The 19,472-nt window shown below is 35.2% G+C and overlaps 1 protein-coding gene across 2 annotated transcripts in view; it reads left to right on the forward strand.

Moving 5' to 3' along the window:
• Positions 1-1,492: 1,492 nt before the first annotated feature.
• The window catches only part of FBXL4 (F-box and leucine rich repeat protein 4), a gene marked incomplete at both ends in the record, with an annotated part of 47,960 nt that continues 29,980 nt past the window's right edge, over positions 1,493-19,472 (forward strand). For both annotated transcript variants that reach the window (XM_084228861.1, XM_084228862.1), the window contains 3 exons: positions 1,493-2,004; positions 11,669-12,011; positions 14,715-14,959. In XM_084228861.1, the coding sequence (XP_084084987.1) occupies positions 1,493-2,004; positions 11,669-12,011; positions 14,715-14,959 (1,100 nt within the window). The remainder of the gene's footprint in view (positions 2,005-11,668; positions 12,012-14,714; positions 14,960-19,472) is intronic.

Here is a 19,472-nt window from a genome sequence, read left to right on the forward strand (position 1 = left end):
CAACATCATATCAAGAAATTTAGGTTATGTCTTATAGGTAAGAAAATTCACTTGAGGTTTTTGAGTGGGAAAGATGCTTAATGCTTTATAATCTTATTGCTAAACTTTTGAAAGGCTAACACATAGTTCTACTATAAAGAAGTTTGTGTTCCCATATTCTTTTACTCAAAACTTAAACTCAAGTGTTCACTAATACAAAATAAATCTGTTTGTTTTTCTTGTTTGTGGAGGCGAGAGGTTACCTAATCAGGGTCCAGGGTTGTGCTATAAATTTGTAGTGCTAACTGGAAAAAAATGACCACCTTAGGGACAGCTTTGGCCTCTTCTGATGGGATCCTCTTAATGGTTAAAGGTTACAAACTAGTTCATATTTCCAAAAACACTGTTTGGCAGCAACAAAATATGTCTGCCTGCATAGTTGGATTCATAATCTATGGGTTTGCAACCACAAAGTAGAAAGGGTTCTTTTTTTAAAATTATGTATGTCATAAAATTCAAAAATATAATATCATTAAAAATTATTCACAAAATTCAGAAAAATGTGGCCTGTTCAGTTTGAGAATTCTGTATCTATTGAGTAGCTAGCTATTGACAGTGATCATCTTTTTTGGGATATTTGTCCTTAGTTAGAAATAAAATATTTTCTAAAACTCTTGTCTTACAGATTAAAGCATGTCACATTTTAGCATTTGTACCTGAAATCAGCATGAAAATTTCAGGCCACATGGATAAGTGCCAACTTTTGCATTTCCTGTGTGTTTCCTGTGATCATTCTATCTGGGGTGAGTGATTTCTAAGAGCAGCTGGCAACAAACCAGATAACCGGCCAGCCGTGAAGTTCCCTAACAAATAAAGCTAAGAGTTATAAATTAAACACTGTCTGGTGATCTGTGGTGTGTAAGGCTGTTAATTTAGTTGGTCTGGATTAGCTGTCAGCTCCAGGAAACTATATTCCTATGCAGTATGTTTGGAAGAGAGTAGTAATTAAACATTATGAAATCATTTGTTAAAATGTGAAATTATAGCAATGCCTAGGATTCTTTTGGACTTAGCAGCATGTTGGTGGTTCATCATATATTTAAAATAATTTTAATTTTAAAAGTTCAAGGACTTAGTATTTATTGAAGGATTATTATAATTTTGTATGAAGTTGGGTTTTTTGTATCATACATCTTCCATTGCCTTACTATATCAGTTTTGCTCCCCATGTAGCATAAAGATGTATACATTTTCAATATTTAGGATTCTTAAAATTACATTACATAAATCACACCAGAAAGTCACAATTACAGTTTAAAACTTGTATTTTCAATTTCATTGTGGAAAATTACATGTGTAAAAAGCCTGTTTGTTACCCTATCCATGCATTTTTGTGCTTATTTAAATTATTTTACTTCACCAAATCATTCATTTTTTTTAGAACATCCTTCAAAGAGTTCATGCGTCTCACTGAGGACACCTGACCTTTTGAAGCTTCATAATTCACATCTAGATGTCACCAGTCTTTCCCATGTTAACAGTTCTGACTATGTTTTATTATCTATGCCTTCGGCGTCGAGCCAGGACAGCTACAAGAGGAGAAATGATGAACAGCCATAGAACTATAGAATCAAACAGCCGGACTTCCCCTCTCAATGCAGAGGTGGTCCAGTATGCCAAAGAAGTAGTGGATTTCAGTTCCCATTATGGAAGTGAGAATAGTATGTCCTATACCATGTGGAATTTGGCAGGCATACCAAATGTATTCCCAAGTTCTGGTGACTTCACTCAGACAGCTGTGTTTCGAACCTATGGAACATGGTGGGATCAGTGTCCTAGTGCTTCCTTGCCATTCAAGAGAACGCCACCTAATTTTCAGAGCCAAGACTATGTGGAACTTACTTTTGAACAACAGGTGTATCCTACAGCTGTTCATGTTCTGGAAACCTATCATCCTGGAGCAGTCATTAGAATTCTAGCTTGTTCTGCAAATCCCTACTCCCCGAGTCCACCAGCAGAAGTAAGGTAAGATTCATTTTTTAATGACCTGGTTGTGTAGCTGATAGGTTTTGGTTATTTTAATATTGGAGATCCTTATTTATTGAAAGTGTTCTCAAGTAATTTAGAAATTTGATTTAAAAATTCCTAGATTTCTGGCAAGAATAATCACACATATAAAGGTTTACTGCTTTTTATACCTTTTCATTCCAACACTATACTGTTAATGGACTGTGAGATTTATGTGTCATAGAATTTAACATAAGCAGAAAGCACAACTTGAATGAATTGGGGTGTGGATCAGTCTGAGAAGTTAGCAGGAAATATAACTTCTAAAATATTTTCAAACAGGCATTATGGTATTGCTTTAAATACTTTGAGTAACTTGAAGTAGACCTATGGAGTGATATGATATTTTAGAAGAGGTCCTTAGAGCATTAGCTTTAATGTTAGATATATGTTTTGGTAACAAGCAAATTTATTTAAAAATAAATGTTGCTCTAAGTAATTCTTGCATTCTCCCTTAAAACCTGTTTATTAACATCAACATCATTACAGCAATTTGGTATAGCAGTGCCTCTTTCTTGTTTTTGTAGGTCAGCTTCCTGAATTTTTAAAATATAATTGTTTGACTAGGTGATATATATTAATATCATTCAATATTCTAAAAAGTACATAATGTATTCTTGTATGTACCCTGTTTTCCATGTGCCCAGGACCCATGCCTCCCCCACAGAGATCACTTTTATCTACTTTTTAAAATATTTTTTCAGTTTCTATATGCAGATAAAAGAAAATACATGTATATTTTTATTCTCTTTGTACTCAAAAACAAGCACACTATTCACATTATTTTGTGTCTTGTTTCACTTAATAGTGTACATTAGTTCTTTTCATATTAGTGCAAGAGAGCTTCCTCATTCTTTTCTGCAGTTGCAGGTATTACAGTGTGTCTGTACCCAAACTTATTAACCACGTCCTATTGTTTCCATACTTTACTATAGTAAACACTAATATAGTGAAAACCTTGTTATAAGTCACTTTACAAGTTCTTAGGTATATCCCGTGGGATAAATTTCCAGAAGGATTGCTGGGCTACAGGTGTGTACATTTGTAATTTTGATATATAGTGCCAATTTTCCCTCCAAAGAGGCTCTATCGATATATATTCCAACTAGCATGTATATGCATTCATATTTTGCCAAAGCCTCACCTACAGACCATATTGATAAATTTTAATACTTTCATAGATTTGTTATGCGAAAAAAATGTTATCTTTAAGTTAAAATTCTTTTATTCTGAGTTTGACTATCTCCATTTTTAGGTGCCGTTTATATTAACTTGTCCTTGATCTACCCGAACATATTATTTGCCCATTTTTCTTTTTGTTGTTGATTTCATCAGTGTTTAGACCTGCATGTTACTTATTTACTCATTTATTAAATTATTATTAAATTATTTTACTTATTAAATTTTATGTTCTGGGTATTACTGGTATATCAGTGAATAATGAACATTGTAGACACAATCCCTGCCTTTATGAACTTCTTGTAGGCCAAAGCAGTTTGTGGGCACCTGTAAACCCCATCTGCCAGTGGAGGAGGAGTAGGGGCAAAGATCTGCTCCCTCCTGTGGGACTCACTGCTTCATTGAAGCCTTGTCCCCTCAACTCTAAGGGAACACCTCCTCGCCTACCAGGAACAAATGCAGAGTATAGTTCAACTCAGAGTAGAGACTACTGGTAAAATCTTGCTCTTCTCAGAACTGCCTTGATAATTCATTGTGAATGAATTATTAATGAATCAATTTTTAAAAAGTACAGAAAATCAGCATCCTTTAATGTACAGATTTTTTTCTCTTGAAAGGAATAAAAGAAATGCCTTGGACAGGATTATTTATATGAATTGTCTTGGTGGACTCTTATCTTCTTTTCCTCTTTCCTACAAAGTTATCTCCTTTTTTCCTTAAAAGCTGAATAGATTTGAGGATGAGATCTATAAAAGCATGTGATATCTTTCCTCTAATCTAAAACTTAATGTCTGTATAACTGATTTTGAGTATAAATCATGTGCATGGATTCCTGAGAGTGGTAGTGTGTAATTGTGAAGAAGGTAGAAACTTCATTTACAGGTGTATCTTTAATTTGCTTAACTGATTTTCAGCTTTATTCCACAAAAGTTACTATTCCATTTCAAAAGAAAAGGATTCTAACCAGTATATATTATTGCAGAATTTAAAAAGTGTCTTGTTTTACTGATTATATCAATATATTTTTCATTTTAAAAATTACTAGAAAATACAAAATAGGAAAATATATAGAAATATTCTCTCTCTCCTGTCCACTCCCTCCCATAACCCCACTCCATTTCTCCTGGTCAGACTCTGTATATTAACATTTTGGTAGATTTCTTTAGATTGTTAGAAAGATGGATGGAACCCGGTTCACTGCTGGGAACAAAACAGAGAGCCAGACAAATAAGACTCTGGTTCTTTTTGTTTTCAGGCAATATGGAAGAGGACCTTGAGAACACAGGGAACATGTGTAGTGGGGGGAAATACCTTATCTATGGGCTCAGAGAGGTCTTCATTGAGGAAGAGGATTACTTGAGACCTGAGGGTGAAGGTGAGGTTTTAGTTTGGAAAGGAAAGGTTAAGAGGTTACAACACAAGCAAGGATAAAACCTTAAAGTGAGACCTTGGTGTTCCAAGAAGTGAGAGAAGTCCAAGGGTGCAGAGAACATGATGGGCCGCAAGATGGGAGTGTCATTCTTAAGATCTAAACTGGTGGTTTCTAGACTTCAGGGTGTTAGAGAGCTCTGGGATCCAGTTTCTCAGAAGCAGCCTTGAGAGGGCTGTTCTAGTATGAATGAGTGTGAGCATGCTCTAATGCTTTAGGAAACTATAAGGGAGTAGGGAAAGCTATAGGAGGGGAAAAAGGTAAGCAGGAATATGATTTCAAGTGTCATTCCAGTCAGCCGTGAGATAAAATTTGCTAGGGAACTGTCCTTTTCCACTCATGTACCCATTAGTCTTGGGCTATGGCTTGGGAAGCAGAGAGGGGACTGGCACTCTCCAATGCGCATGCCACTGCATGGATGAAGAGGCTCCAGGAGCCCAGGTAGTGCTCAGAGGAAGGCTGCAGGTAGAAGTCCTTATGAGCCAAGCAAACACATCTGGAGGATAGGCACACAGAGCTGACCAGGAGATTTCAGTAGAGCACAGGTAGGGAGAGTTGGGTATAATAGACTTATAAGCGTAAGGATGATGATAATAAATATTAGAGAACTGACATGAGTTCAGATTATTTCCTTTGCTAAATAAGCATAGATTAAAAAGACAAACAAATGCAATACCAACATCATTTATCATTACCATCATTTCATAAAAGAAATCTGTTTATACTGAGAAATTAGCATAATCAGAATCTTGAATAAAGAAGGGAGCAGTTTTAAAAGAACACGTGTGTACATTTCCTATTTTTCACATTAGGTCATGTCAAGGTCTCTCACACATTGTTGTTTGGTAGTCCTAGCACTATATTCCCTGTTATTTTAATTGGGTTTATGCTACCTGAGGAGTTAACAGAGGGTGTTGGAATAGCTCAGGAATTTGTTTGCAGGAAATGGACTTGTAGTCTAGAACATTCAGAATTTAAAGCAATCTTTTCCTCATTTCATCCTGTTTGATTTTTTTCTTCAGTGAGTGAAGTAGAAAAAAAGTTCTGACTTTTGCCTAGTGCTGTGTTAAAAGCAAAAGGAAAAAGGTAATATAGAATGTGCTGGTCCTAAGGATAAGTTTTTTTAAGATTTATTTATGCATATAAGAATTGGGGTATAGGCCAGAGATGGAGGGGGTGAGAGGATTCACCAGAGACAGAGTGGGGAGCAGAACAGGCAGTTATACTGAAATACACTGCTGAGGAGAGCAGCAGGTGAGACAGGAGAGGTCTGCAGCGCCATGTGGCTTAGTGGCTGGTGATAGCTTGATAGCACTGAGACTTTAACCTCTGCACCACCAGGGAGGTCCTAAGGATAAGATCTTAATGGATGCTGGGTAAATCAGAAAATAAGTTAGTTTAGGGTTACACTTTGGAAGAGAGACAGGGAAAAGGGGAAGAAGAAAATGACAAAGTAAGTTAATATTAAGGAAACTGATTGGAATAAAGTTATTTGGGGACAAAAATTTGGTGGTTTTGAGTTTGAGTCTTAAAAGTACTGTGATTATATAATATTGAAGTGAACAAAAGAGAGAAGAGACTGTCAGAACATTTGCTGCCAGAGGAAGTTGCTTAAACAATGATTTCACCGTTAGTCAGGGTTTTGTAGGCCTTGACTTTTGTAGGCCAAGAAATAAGAGTTGATTTTTTAAGTCAGAATTGACTAGAATTGTCAGAATTGATTCTTTTTAAAGCAAATGCCTGTCTGTTAGTTTTCATTAGAAATGGGCTGGTAAGCAGGGAGTGAATAGGTGTATTTAAAGATTTATTTATTTATTTATACAAGCACTGGGTACACTCAGAAGCGCGGGAGGGTGAGACAATTCACCAGAGACAGAGCAGGGAGCAGAACTGGCAGACTGATGAAGTACACTGCTGAGGGGAGCAGCGGGTGGCAGGAGAGGTCTGCGCACCATGTGGGACCCTCCCCCAGCAGCCGGGGATTGAACCTACACTGCAGAGGCTGCAGGCAGCTTCCCAGCCCAACGCTCAACTGCTGCGCCACCAGGGAGGCCCTGTTTTCCTCTTCTAATCATTTACATTCAGCTGTTGAAATGGAATAGTGTTGGCAGAAGAACTTTTCTTTTTTTTTTTAAAGGTTTATTTATTTATGCATACAAGAACTGGGGTATAAGCCAGAGGTACAGGGGATGAGAGGACTCACCAGAGAGAGTGGGAAGCAGAATAGACGATCTACTGAAATACACTGCTGAGGGGAGCATCGGGCAAGGCAGGAGAGGTCTGCCATGCCATGTGGGTTTCCCCCTGGCCGGCCTGGTATCAAACTCGTGCTGCAGTGGCTGGCAATAGCTTGATCACGCTGTCTTTAACCCCTGCGCCACCAGGGAGGCCCAGCAGAAGAACTTTTCTTTGTGCTTACTAACCAGGAAAAATTTTTGTTAGAGGGAAGCTTTTAGCATCCGTGTGCCTGGCCTCCAACCTGAATACTTTAGAAAATTTGCTCTGCTTAGTTTCCATTGATGGAACAATTCTCTTCCTCTCTTGTCTACCTGTAGCTTCCTGGAAGCTTTGGGAAGACTTTCTCAGTGGTCAGTAGACACTGAGATAGAATGGTCTGCCTTGGGCCACCAAGTCCTGGACACATAATGGGCATTCAGTGCAATCAACAGAAAGAGAAGTAATTGATCAGGTGAAGAGAGTGCTGTTGGTTACCATTCCAGAATTGAGTGCTCCAGGTGGGGACCAAGAGGGGTCCCAACCTGAATTTTGCACGTGTGGTACGGTAGATTTGAAATTCTTAAATAGGACATTAGAGTTTGTCAAATTTGTTGTGGGTAAATATGTGAGAGCATAAATATAAAAACACAAAAGTACAGACTACAAGGGCCATGACTTAAAGCAGTTTATCATGTCAGCACTGCTGCAGATCTAGAGGTTTAAAAGAATTGGGCTTGTTTCACAGAAAAACATGTTGGTATGCATGAGTGTATGTGCATTTTTTATATTTGCTTGTTTTCACTGGCTGATATTTTATATTCAGGCTTAACAAGAAATTGGCATATTTTCTTGTTAGGTAAAAGAGACATCTTTGTCTTTCTAACTAAAATGATAGGTTGTAGTTCTTTTAGGGAGTTGAAACAAAAATTCTCTGATGTAGATACCACAAAATAAACTTTTGTTGGTCTCATTGTTAATGTTAATGTTAATTTTGACCTATACATTAATTTTTCTGTTTTTTAAAAATCATTTTTCTTTGTTACTTTTTATTTTATCAAGAAAATGAAAATAAAATATAAATTAATGATTTACTTGAAATGTTTTACATTTGGACATTTTAAAGCATTTCTAGAATCTGATACACTTGACATTCTACTTTGTTTGCCATCATATTTACAACTTGTGATTATGTTTAACTAAATAATAATGTTCATGCTATTAGAAGTCAGAAGTAAAAATGATGCTAAAATAGCATCAATCTGAATATGTTTAAACAAACTTGAATTGTCCTAATCTTGACCATTTTGTGTAGTAGATTAACATAATTAAAAGAGGTTGTTTCTCTTCAAATCAGTGCATTTCTTTAGGGTTCTATTTGTACTTTTATAATTTAATTTACATTGTAGTGCAATTTAAGCTATACATGAAGAACATATGTTGCCTGTGTATTTATGTATTGCAAAGCACCTGGCAGAGGTGACTTCTTTATTACATCTTCAGTGTTTCTGTTAAGCTCAAAAAAGTTCTCATCAAAGTTAGGCAGAAAAGCAGATGGGTGTAGTCCACATGTGTTGCAAACCAATGACGGCAGTGATTTCACAGGGTTCTAAGTGGCTCTTGTTTCTTGGATATGAGATACTCCTCCAATATTGTGTCATTTTGCAGGAGGAACAACAGGAACAAAACCAAAGATTGAATTTTCTCATGCATTCCACCATTTACCCTATGATTTTTGGAAATATGCTGTCCAGAATTAGGAATGTGTTTTGCCGCATAGTTTTGACATTGTCATGCTTTTGTTCCCCTATACACTCTTATGGCCAGCACTATTTAACTGCGTAGATTGACATTAGAGTGTTCAGATCAGTTACACTGCTAGGAATCTTTCAGAATCTTACAGTTAACTGTAGGGGAATTTCTTAGGTCTAGGCTGGCACTCTTAAGTTTGCTTTTCTGCCTTGTGATAGGAAGAAGTACATGCCTGGTCTCCTTTTCTGTCCTCTTTAAACCTGAAAAAAAAATCTGTTGTATTCTTCATAAGCCTCCCCTTGCCTCCCAGGACTGGTTATAGAGTAGAACCAGTCTGTCCATTTCTATTTTCAAGTTGTTGCTGAATACAAATCCTCACGGTTCTTTATGTTTGAGAGTTCTCCTAATTTTCAGGAAATATAGCAAAACCACAAATATGGGGTGATTTTAAAACTTCTATAAATTGCAGAAGTTTCTATTTTGATTAGTGATGTGTTTAGTAGGATCCCCACTGAGCTTTTGCCTTACATTTGTATTCCTAAAGGAAGAATTACCATATGTCTTTTCACCGTTCTCCTCCCATTAGTGCCATATGCCCTTCTTTCTCCCATCTTGGTCTAAGGACCGTTACAGTACCTGTACACTGATGACTTGTGAAGTTTGGGCTCAATTTCTCCTCAGTTTCACATCCTTTTGCTTTTTTTCAGTTTCTTATATGCCTTGCCATAGTCAGTTTTTATTAATATCTCAGTATATCTTTGGGCCAAGGAAATGAACTGACAGTATATTGGAGGGAAAAAAAAACTTAATATGATTTATAAGTATATGAAAGCATTTTAAGTGTTATTAGTAATCAGTGAATTAAAGATTATGTCATAAGAAGCTATGGCTCACTATGAAATTAGAGATGATTTTTAAAAAAATGTACAATGCTTTCAGCTTCTGTACAGCAAAAGAGACATTAGCCAAAACAAAGAGACACCCTACTGATGGGGAGAAAATTTTTGCACTCCATACAACTGATAAGGGACTGATCACAAAGCTCTACAAAGAACTCACATGATAGCAAAAATAAAAGTAAGAAATAGAAGAGGTAAAAAGACACTTCTCTAAAGAGGAAGTGCAAATGGCCAACAGGTATATGAAAAAATGTTCAACATACCTTGTAATTGGGGAAATGCAAATCAAAACCACAATGAGATACCACCTTACACCAGTGAGAATGGCACATATTTAAAAAACTAGCAACAGCAAATGTTGGTGAGGATGTGGAGAAAAAGGAACTCTCCTACTCTGATGGAGGGAGTGCAAAGAGGCCCAACCACTATCGAAAACCTGTGGAGGTTCCTCAAAGTACTAAAAATGGAACTAATATATCAGCCAGCAATTCCACTCCTAGGAACCTACCCAGAGGACACAAAAACATTAATTCAAAAGGATGCCTGCACTCCTATGTTTATTGCAGCACTATTTATAATAGGTAAGATATGGAAACAACCCAAATGCCAAAAAAATAGATGGCTGGATTAAGATGTGGTATATATACACAATGGAATACTAAACAGCAAGCAAAAAAGATATGATGCCATTCACAGCAACGTGGATGGAGCTGGAAGGGATTATGCTTAGTGAAATAAGTCAGAAGGACAAAGAAAAATATCAGATGGTTTCACTTATAGAGGAATATAGGGGAACCAAATAGGGGATCAGGGGAAAAATAATAACAACAAAAAATTAGCAGGCAACTATAAATCAGAGGCATTCTGTGGGGATGGGGAGGGAGAGGGATCAAAATGGTAGGGAAGACCACAGGGGACTACGGTGATGGTGCATGGGTGCATTGGTGGTGGGAATTTGATGGGGACTACACCCAAGAAGAGAAAGCAAACATTGTACAACAATGAACAATGATGTAAAAAATATATAAATAAATTATATTAAATAATATATAATGCTTTCAGCGATCTTTTTTATTGTTGGCATAAACTTCAAAAACAGTTTGTAGTATATGTATTAAATAGAAACTTAAATATTCTTAGTCTTTGACCTAAAATATTTATTAAAAAGTTCTTGTGAAAGTAGTTAGAAATGGAGGAAAGATATTTATTTAAGTATTTTTTGTCTGTGTTTCTAACTTTCTCTGCTATATTAGGAAACAATATTAGAGAAATAGTTGATTTTAATGTATGTGTGAGAGTATTATCTAATGATGATGTGTTATGAAGAATCTTTGAATAGTTTTATAAAAAGACTTATGAAGAGATGGAATATGAGTTAAGCCTTGAATAGATGGGAAGATAATTGTAGGTTGAGCATTTCATTGAGGGGAGATAACATGAGCAAAGACATGAAGGTGAAAATAAGTTTATTATATGTAAAGTAATGATTAATCTGGTGGGAAAGTGGGAGTTCAATTTGGAAGAAAAGAGAAAATGTTATTCACCTGTTATGTGTTAGATAATTGCTGGGTACCGAGGTTACAAGGATGACTTAGAGTTAACAGTAATGGAAATTTAGGGAAAGGGCATGTATGACACTTTTATAAAAAATTTGACAAAACTTGATGAACAGATAAAAAGAAAGAAAAAATTTTAAAGGGAATAAAAGTTTTGTTTCATGACACCAATAACAGATATGGAAAGATTTGAATAGTATACAATTGTGAGGCAAGATCATTTTTTTAGTTTCTGCAGTTGGCTAGGACATGCATAGAAGAGCTTTATTTGTGTGCTGTATTCTTACTTCTGGTTTACTTTTTCTGCAAAATTAATATTCCTAATGTGTAACTCTGCCTATTCCAGGGTTTGAACTGACTTATGGGAAATCTGCCAAAAAGGACCTCCTCGTTATGAAAATAATTTAAGTAATTATGTCTTTGGCATTTAGGTTTTAAAATTTTATGTTCTGGAAATAATACTGTTTGATTCTAGTCACCTTATTTAACACCTTTGCTTTATACTGTAACCTGTTGGGCATGGGGCTATAACCTTAAGGTAACAGTAGAACTTATTCTAAACTGTATTATAGGGAAGTTTCTTTCTTTGGCAGATGGGAGATTCTTTGGTCAGAGGGACCTACGAAGGTGAATGCTTCCCAGGCTCGCCAGTTTAAACCTTGTATTAAGCAGATAAATTTTCCCACAAATCTTATACGGCTGGAAGTAAATAGTTCTCTTCTGGATTATTACACTGAATTAGATGCAGTTGTACTACATGGTATGAAGGACAAGTCAGTGCTTTCTCTCAAGACTTCACTTGTTGACATGAATGACTTAGAAGATGACTATGAAGAAAAGGATGCTTGTGGGATGGACAATCTTAACAAAAAGTTGAGTAGCGCTGCCCTCAGAGAAGGGCCAAATAATGGATATTTTGATAAACTACCCTATGAGGTAAGTCACAAATATTCATTAGCAATATTGTATATAACACTATAATTTTTAAATGTTTAGGCATTAATATTCATTTGCTAGATAGTAGAAAAGTATTAGTGCTGGAAATGTGTACATAATCTGATATATTTTGATTTGGGAAAAACTAAGTAATTTCACCACTTTGATTTTAATTGACTAGTGATTGTGGATAGACTATTAACTATATATCATTATATCAGTATTTAACAATATTCAAAATATATAACCCATAATAAATTATACTACTGTGTAATTAATAATAATACAATCAAATATAGGCAATATGTCCTTAACTTTATGCCAGTTATGTTGAAGATGATTTGGTATTAAAAACAAGGCTGGGGCCTCCCTGGTGGCGCAGGCGGTTGAGCACAGCGCTGTGAAGCTGTCTGCAGACTCTGCAGTGTGGGTTTAATCCTGGCCAGCAGCGGAGATACCCACATAGCGCAGCAGACCTCTCCTGTCTCGCCCACTGCTCCCCTCAGCAGTGTATTTCAGTCATTCTGTCTGTTCTGTTCCCCGCTCTGTCTCTGGTGAATCCTCTCACCCTCTCGCATGTCTGGACTGTACCCGGGTTCTTGTATAAATAAATAAAAATCTTTAAAAATAATTTTAAAAATAAAAATAAGGCTGTTAATAAGATTGTGAGAGGGGAATGTTTATTTACTAGTCTACAATGTCATCAAATGACCTTTATTCTTCTATATTAACTCTATAGTCTTCTAATTTGCTATAATTTTTGGTCTAGGCAGGTGCAGAATATACCTTTACCGAAAGTCTTGTTTTTTATTATGTCTCTACAGGGACATATCTGCAGCATATTTAGTGTCCATGGCTCCTAAGCATCAAATATATCAAATAATATACCCCTTGGGGGTACAGGTAGGGTCAGGCAATTCTGTCCCCTGCTGAGAACTGCTGTGTGTAGCTAAAAAGATAATAAAATTTCTGTAAAAAATTTATGGACTCAAATTTTAGCCAGTTCAGACTATCCCTCTTCCAGATTGGTGGGTATTTCAAGTTTCACTGTAAGAACACAAGTAGCTTCACTTATAAAAGATGCTTCATAGGTTGGAGTTACCATATGACCCAGCAATTCCATTCCTAGGGATCCACCGAAAGGACATAGAAACATTGATTCAAAAGAATACCTGTACCCCTATGTTTATTGTAGCACTATTTATAATAGGTAAAACCTGGAAAACAACTAAAATGCCCAAAAATAGATGACTGGATCAAGAAGATGTGGTATATATTCACAATGGAATACTATTCAGCAATCAAAAAAAGATAAACTAATGCCATTCGCAGCAACATGTATGGAGCTAGAAGGAATTATGCTCAGTGAAATAAGTCAGAAGGAAAAAGAAAAATATAGGATGGTTTCACTTATAGGAGGAATATAGGGGAACCAAATAAGGCATCAGGGCAAAAAATAATAACAAACAAAACAAACAGATAATAATAAATCAGAGACATCCTGGAGGGAGAAGGATCGGGATCAGGGAGGGAGGAGTGCAAGGGACTGTGGTGATGGTGCACGGGTGAATTGGTGGTAGAAATTCTGTGGGGAGCCTCCCCGGTGGCGCAGCAGTTGAGCGCTGGGTTGCGAAGCTGACCGAAGCCTCTGTACCGCCAGTTCAATCCCCAGCCGCGGGTGAGGGTCCCACAGGGTGCACAGACCTCTCCTGCCATCCCCACTGCTCCCCTCAGCAGTGTACTTCGGTCCTTCTGCCTATTCTGCTCCCTGCTCTGGCTCTGGTGAATTCTCTCACCCTCCCGTGATTCTGACTGTACCCAGTGCATGTATAAATAAATAAATCAATCTGAAAAAAAAAAAAAAGAAATTCTATGGGGACTACATCTGAGAAAAGAAAGCAAACATTGTTTGAAAATGAACAGTGATGTAAAATATAAATAAATAAATAAACAAACAAACAACAACCAAATCTGACCCTGTCACTCTGCTGTTTTAAATCCCTTCATGACTCTTCATTGCTACAGACTCCTTTATGAGGCTATTCGTAACCCAATCTTTACCACTAACCAATCTTTCCTTCCTCTGGGTTTACTTCTCACCCTTTAAAACTGAGCATTGCTGGTACATGAACACTTTCACTTTGATGTTAGTGGGTATCTTGTGTTAGGTTCTAGCAGCTATTTAAGCATGTCATTGTACTTACCAATCCCCACTGGTCCCTGAGAACTCAAACTAGAAACTGTCACCAGGGTTTGGTATGTAGTAGATATTCAGTAAATGCTGTGTCCATGAAAAATTATATTATTCAGCAGAATACCAAAGTATATCTTTGCACTGTGAAAAAAATTAGTAGTCAACATGAGCTGAGTATACTTTGAACAATTTTTAAATTAGTCATTCATATGTGTGTGTGTGTATATATATATATATATCAGAAGAAACTGATATATATATAAATCAGAAGAAATATATAAATAGAAATATATAAATCAGAAGAAACTGATTTCATATATATATATGAAATCACATATATATATATGAAATCAGTTTCTTCTGATTTGGATTAATGTTGAATGTTGATTTATTTAGTACGTGGGAAATATTATAAAATATATGATACTGTTCTTTATTAGATCATATTATATGCTGAAAGTAATACTGTTTTTCCATCTTGGTGACCTTGGTTTCTCTATTTTCTATAGCTCATTCAGTTGATTCTGAATCATCTTACATTACCAGACCTGTGTAGATTAGCACAGACTTGCAAACTACTGAACCAGCATTGCTGTGATCCACTACAATACATCCATCTCAATCTGCAGCCATACTGGGCCAAGCTAAATGACACCTCTCTAGAATTTCTACAGGCTCGTTGTACTCTCGTCCAATGGCTTAATTTATCTTGGACTGGCAATAGGGGATTCATCTCTGTTGCAGGATTTAGCAGGTTAGTACCAAGCTTTGTTGAGGTTATTTCACCAACAGACTATATTTATGATGTAGTAGTTTGCATAATAAAAATTTTAAATTGTGTACCATGTACTTATAGAAATGAAAGAGAAATACGTTTTGTGTATCATGTTCAGAAAGCTTCTGTTTATACAAGTGAATGAGTTTTACAATCTTCTTCAACTAAAATTCATAATAATCTGAAGGGAAACTGCCCTCTACCTCATGTTTTCTAAATCCCAAGTAACTTTCAACAGAGCTTTTCTTTTTTTCTTTCTCATATTTTCAGCACAGATGATTAACACATTTAAAAAACTATTTCCAAATCAAAATCTACCTCTCTAATGTGATTTGTCAGAAATGGAAAACAATTTATTATAGAACATTTTTAATTAAATCTTAATTACATGTGCAATATATCACCCAAATTTAGAACCTCATTTAAACTAATTATGTTGAAAATGCAGTTGCATGCTAAGTAGGCGACCACACTTGCAGACCTGCCCAGGTGTTTCTGTTCCTTTCTATTTAAGCATTTAGTTTCCTTACTATTAAATGTCACCTGTTAAACATTTGAAAGTGTGCACAAGTGCTTATTCATTTAGTAATGCCACAGTAATTTTTCTTATGATACGAACAGGTGTTTTTTTCTCTTAACCTGGATAATGGTTATTCTTACTGTATGTTACAGTATTATCCTATCATGTCATTGAGCTAAGTAATGAAAAAATAGAAACTTTGGGGAAATTACCTGTTATTTTTGATTAATGAATAATATTCTGTGCAGCTCCTCCTGCACTGGATACGTCCTTGAATAGTGGTGTATGAGTTAGAAATTTGTATATTGAGCCTTGTTTTTCTGTGACTCTGATTATAACACTAAAGATGCAGTTCCAACAAGAAATATTTGTTACCATTAGATTTGAAATAATAGTGTTTGAAATAGTAGCAGTGTATTCAAAATGCAAATATTGATAGTTTATACAGCAAAGTAAAAAATCAGCAGGAGCAGTCATGGTTTATGGCACATGCTGAAATCATGGACTACCAGGTTTTTTCTTTTCTGCCAGAAACAGAGCCAGGGGGTCCTTAGATAGATGTTATAGCATTGTGAGTCAGTCTAAAGATTTTATAACATGTTAATACAAAATTCTTTTTGAATATTTCATTTTTCTTAAGAGCAGATATCTGTAGTGGAAAACCAAGGCATTTATTTTTGGCCATATGATTCCAGTGAATTTTTATACAATCCACATTTAAAAAATTGTTGGATGTTTGACAGTTCTCAAATAGAACACACCTTAGTCCTACTTTCTGTTGCTCCAAATATACTTCATTCACCAGTTTTCCTCTCTGCTAATAAGCCATTAGCTAAGGGTGACTGTGGGTACAGTATACCCTATCGATTGTAAACTATAGCTAACTTTGAGAGCAGATAGTACAATTTGTGTCGGTAAGCATTATTTTATATTTTAGGAGCCTTTAATTGCCTTTAATATTTTAGATATTTTAATTACCCTCATAGCTCTTCCCTCAGTATTTCCCACTATTAGGAATTTTTTATTTGTTTCCCCCCATAGTGTATAAGGCATTGTAGTGAGTTTGGTGGACCATGTAGAGATAGATGGTTCATGGCATGCTATGGAAAAAATAAACAGAAACATGTAAAAATTTCCTTTGTACATTTTTATGCATTAGAATAACAGAGTGGCAAATAATGAGTAAAGTGTAAAGGTAATATTAAATTAGTTTTTTGAAATCTCTGTATGTAGCTCATTCTAGTGCATGCCAAGAAACATAAGTTATGAGAAGAAAATTTAGAAATGCTATTTTCAAAATTTTAGACTCAAAATAGAGATCTTTCGGCAAGGTTAAAGCTCCAATCTTTTTTTCTCACCAGCAGTTTCTCTTCCATTTTCAATTCATCCAGGTTAGTTGCTGTTTGAATAATCACAAAAGTACATACATAAATTTAAGTTCTTCGTATTTTACTGTAGTTTGTCATGTCATTCCATAAAATCATAATCTGGATAGCATTTCTTTAAGCATAGCCACATAGTTGTAAGAAAGGAAAAAGTTTAAATAACAGAAAATCTTTTGGGGGGTGGGAGATACTGGCGTTTTGCCTACTGATTGCTGTTGGCCCCCTTGACTTGACTGCTGAATTGATAGTCATTATGGCTTGTAGGCAGCATTCCCAGAATAAACAATAAATATTCATGGCTTGATTATTAATGAATAATCTATGAATAAGTAAGGTCTATTTATGCTCATTAGAGTGAGGAAGACTTATTTATAATACTTTAAAGAAAGAAAAATATGTTTTTAAACTAAAGACAAATGATGAGCAGCAGCTTTTTGAGCAAGTCTTTGGGAAGAACTTTGATGGTTTGTTTCTGTTGCCTAAAACCTTGTCCTCACAAGTTAGAACCATTTCACTGAATTTAAAAAGAACTTTTAAGGAATTTATGTTATTCAGAATAGCAGGGAAATAGGTTAAATTGGAATAACAAGAACTTAAAACTTTTAATCAGTTATTAAAATCCTATTCTATCTACAGATCTGTGATTTGCAACTTCAAGTACTGCTCATGCATATCATTACTCATTAAATCACATATTATAATTCCACTTTCTTTTATAATACAGTTCTCTAAAGTCTTGGATATTCCTTTGCCTCCCTGCCTGTTAGTGCTTAATCATATCATTCAAAAAACTTCAGGTTATTTTTCCCTACCATTTTCCCCCCAAATAATTTCCCTAACAACCTTGATCTCCACCTCAGGTATATATGAATTTTTACTCCTAACATCTCCACTTGTTTCCTTTAGAAAACATTCTTGGATGCTTTCTAGATTCAAGAATTTATTAGATGTTTTGATTCTGAACAAGTAAAATATACAGAGGTATAAGAACTTATTGCCTATTCATGTGTGTATATTCAACTGTCTATGTTTTATACAGTTGTCATTTAGATTGCCAGTTCCTAAAGAGAATTTTAAGGCTTTCTTTCCTCCTCTTACTATTGCTGGATAGTACCATACATAGTTAAGCAGGAAGTTTTATTTTTAATAGCTTTATTTTGTATCAAATATATTAAATGATGTTTCAAGTTATGTAGGATTAAAAATTATCTTAAATATACTGTTTTATAAAACTCAGTGACAGCTAACAAAACATAAGATTAGGAATCAGAAACCATGGATATTTATACCTAATGCTTCCTTTACCTTTATACATCAGGCAAGTTGTGAGGATTAGTGCCTTTTATTTTATAATGCATAAACTTAGATTAAATCATTCATTCATGTGATGTTAATTATTTTAGGGTACAAGTTGCCATTTAGTAAATTACTTCTTATGTACTTGTATTACTGTAGACAAATTAATTCACCTCATAAGGATAAGCAATTTATTTTTCTCTCCAGAGACTCTTTTTCTCATAGCAGGAGACCTAGTTTGGGATTGTTTATCTGAACTTAGGTCTCCTCATAATACCCTGAATATCACAAAATACTTTTGAGCATTCATACCATGGAATGAATAGGCTGCAGAAAATAAAGAAGGGATGGTTCTCCTTTACAGTGGCCACTATCATAGTTGAGGTAGATGATTAAGACAAAAATGTATATGTAATTATGCATTAAAATAAAACATGAGGATAATAAATAAGAATTCTGTTCATCTAATTAAATTGTTACTCTGCCTTCATGGACCGAAGATATTATGAAAAGGTGGATAGTGTAGATTTAGTTTCAGAAGAGATAATGTGGGTATATTGACCAAATAGAGTAGAAAATATGCACTATAGAAAAAAAGAGACTCAGAAAGTTATTATAGGTGTGATATTATTTTTCTTGTGCTTTCAAAGTCTATGGTTCTTTAAATAAATTTGGAACGTTTTCTAGTCTGTTAATAGTTGACTTTCTGGTGATTGACTTGATATCACTCTGTAAAGTCTTTGGATGAGATTGACTTGATATCACTCTATAAAGGGATATAAAAGAATTCTAAGTCCAATATGAAAAAGAACTGTAGAATAAAGTCCTTTGCCAAATAATGAAGATCGCCAAGAGATAATATGCCTAACATTGTAAGCATCTTATCTTGAATTCTTTTTGTTTTTCTGTGCAATTGAATGTCTTTTAATAATTTCAGCATCAGACTAGGTGCTAAATAGTAACAGTTGAGAGGAACATGTAACAACAGTCCAGAAATTTTCTGAGTTGAAAGGAGATGGGTCTAATTTGTTTTGAGGTCATTTAATTAAAGCTGTCATTCTGTAAGCCACGTTCAAACTATATTATCTAGTACTATATGGGTGCTGTGTAGGGGGGAATATCTTCAAAGAATTTAGTTTTGTTGTTTATTTTTTAGCTTGCCAACTTGGAATTCCAAGTATGTAGGAGAAATATACCTTCTGTTTCTTAATTTTCCCCTTAGCAATAGTTGACTTTTTATGTGATGTGAATCTATTTTATCTTCTCAGATCCATTTGTATTAAGCTAATCA

This window comes from Talpa europaea (genome assembly GCF_964194135.1).
Source record: "Talpa europaea genome assembly, chromosome: 2".
In the NCBI taxonomy this organism is placed as follows: Eukaryota; Metazoa; Chordata; class Mammalia; order Eulipotyphla; family Talpidae; genus Talpa; species Talpa europaea.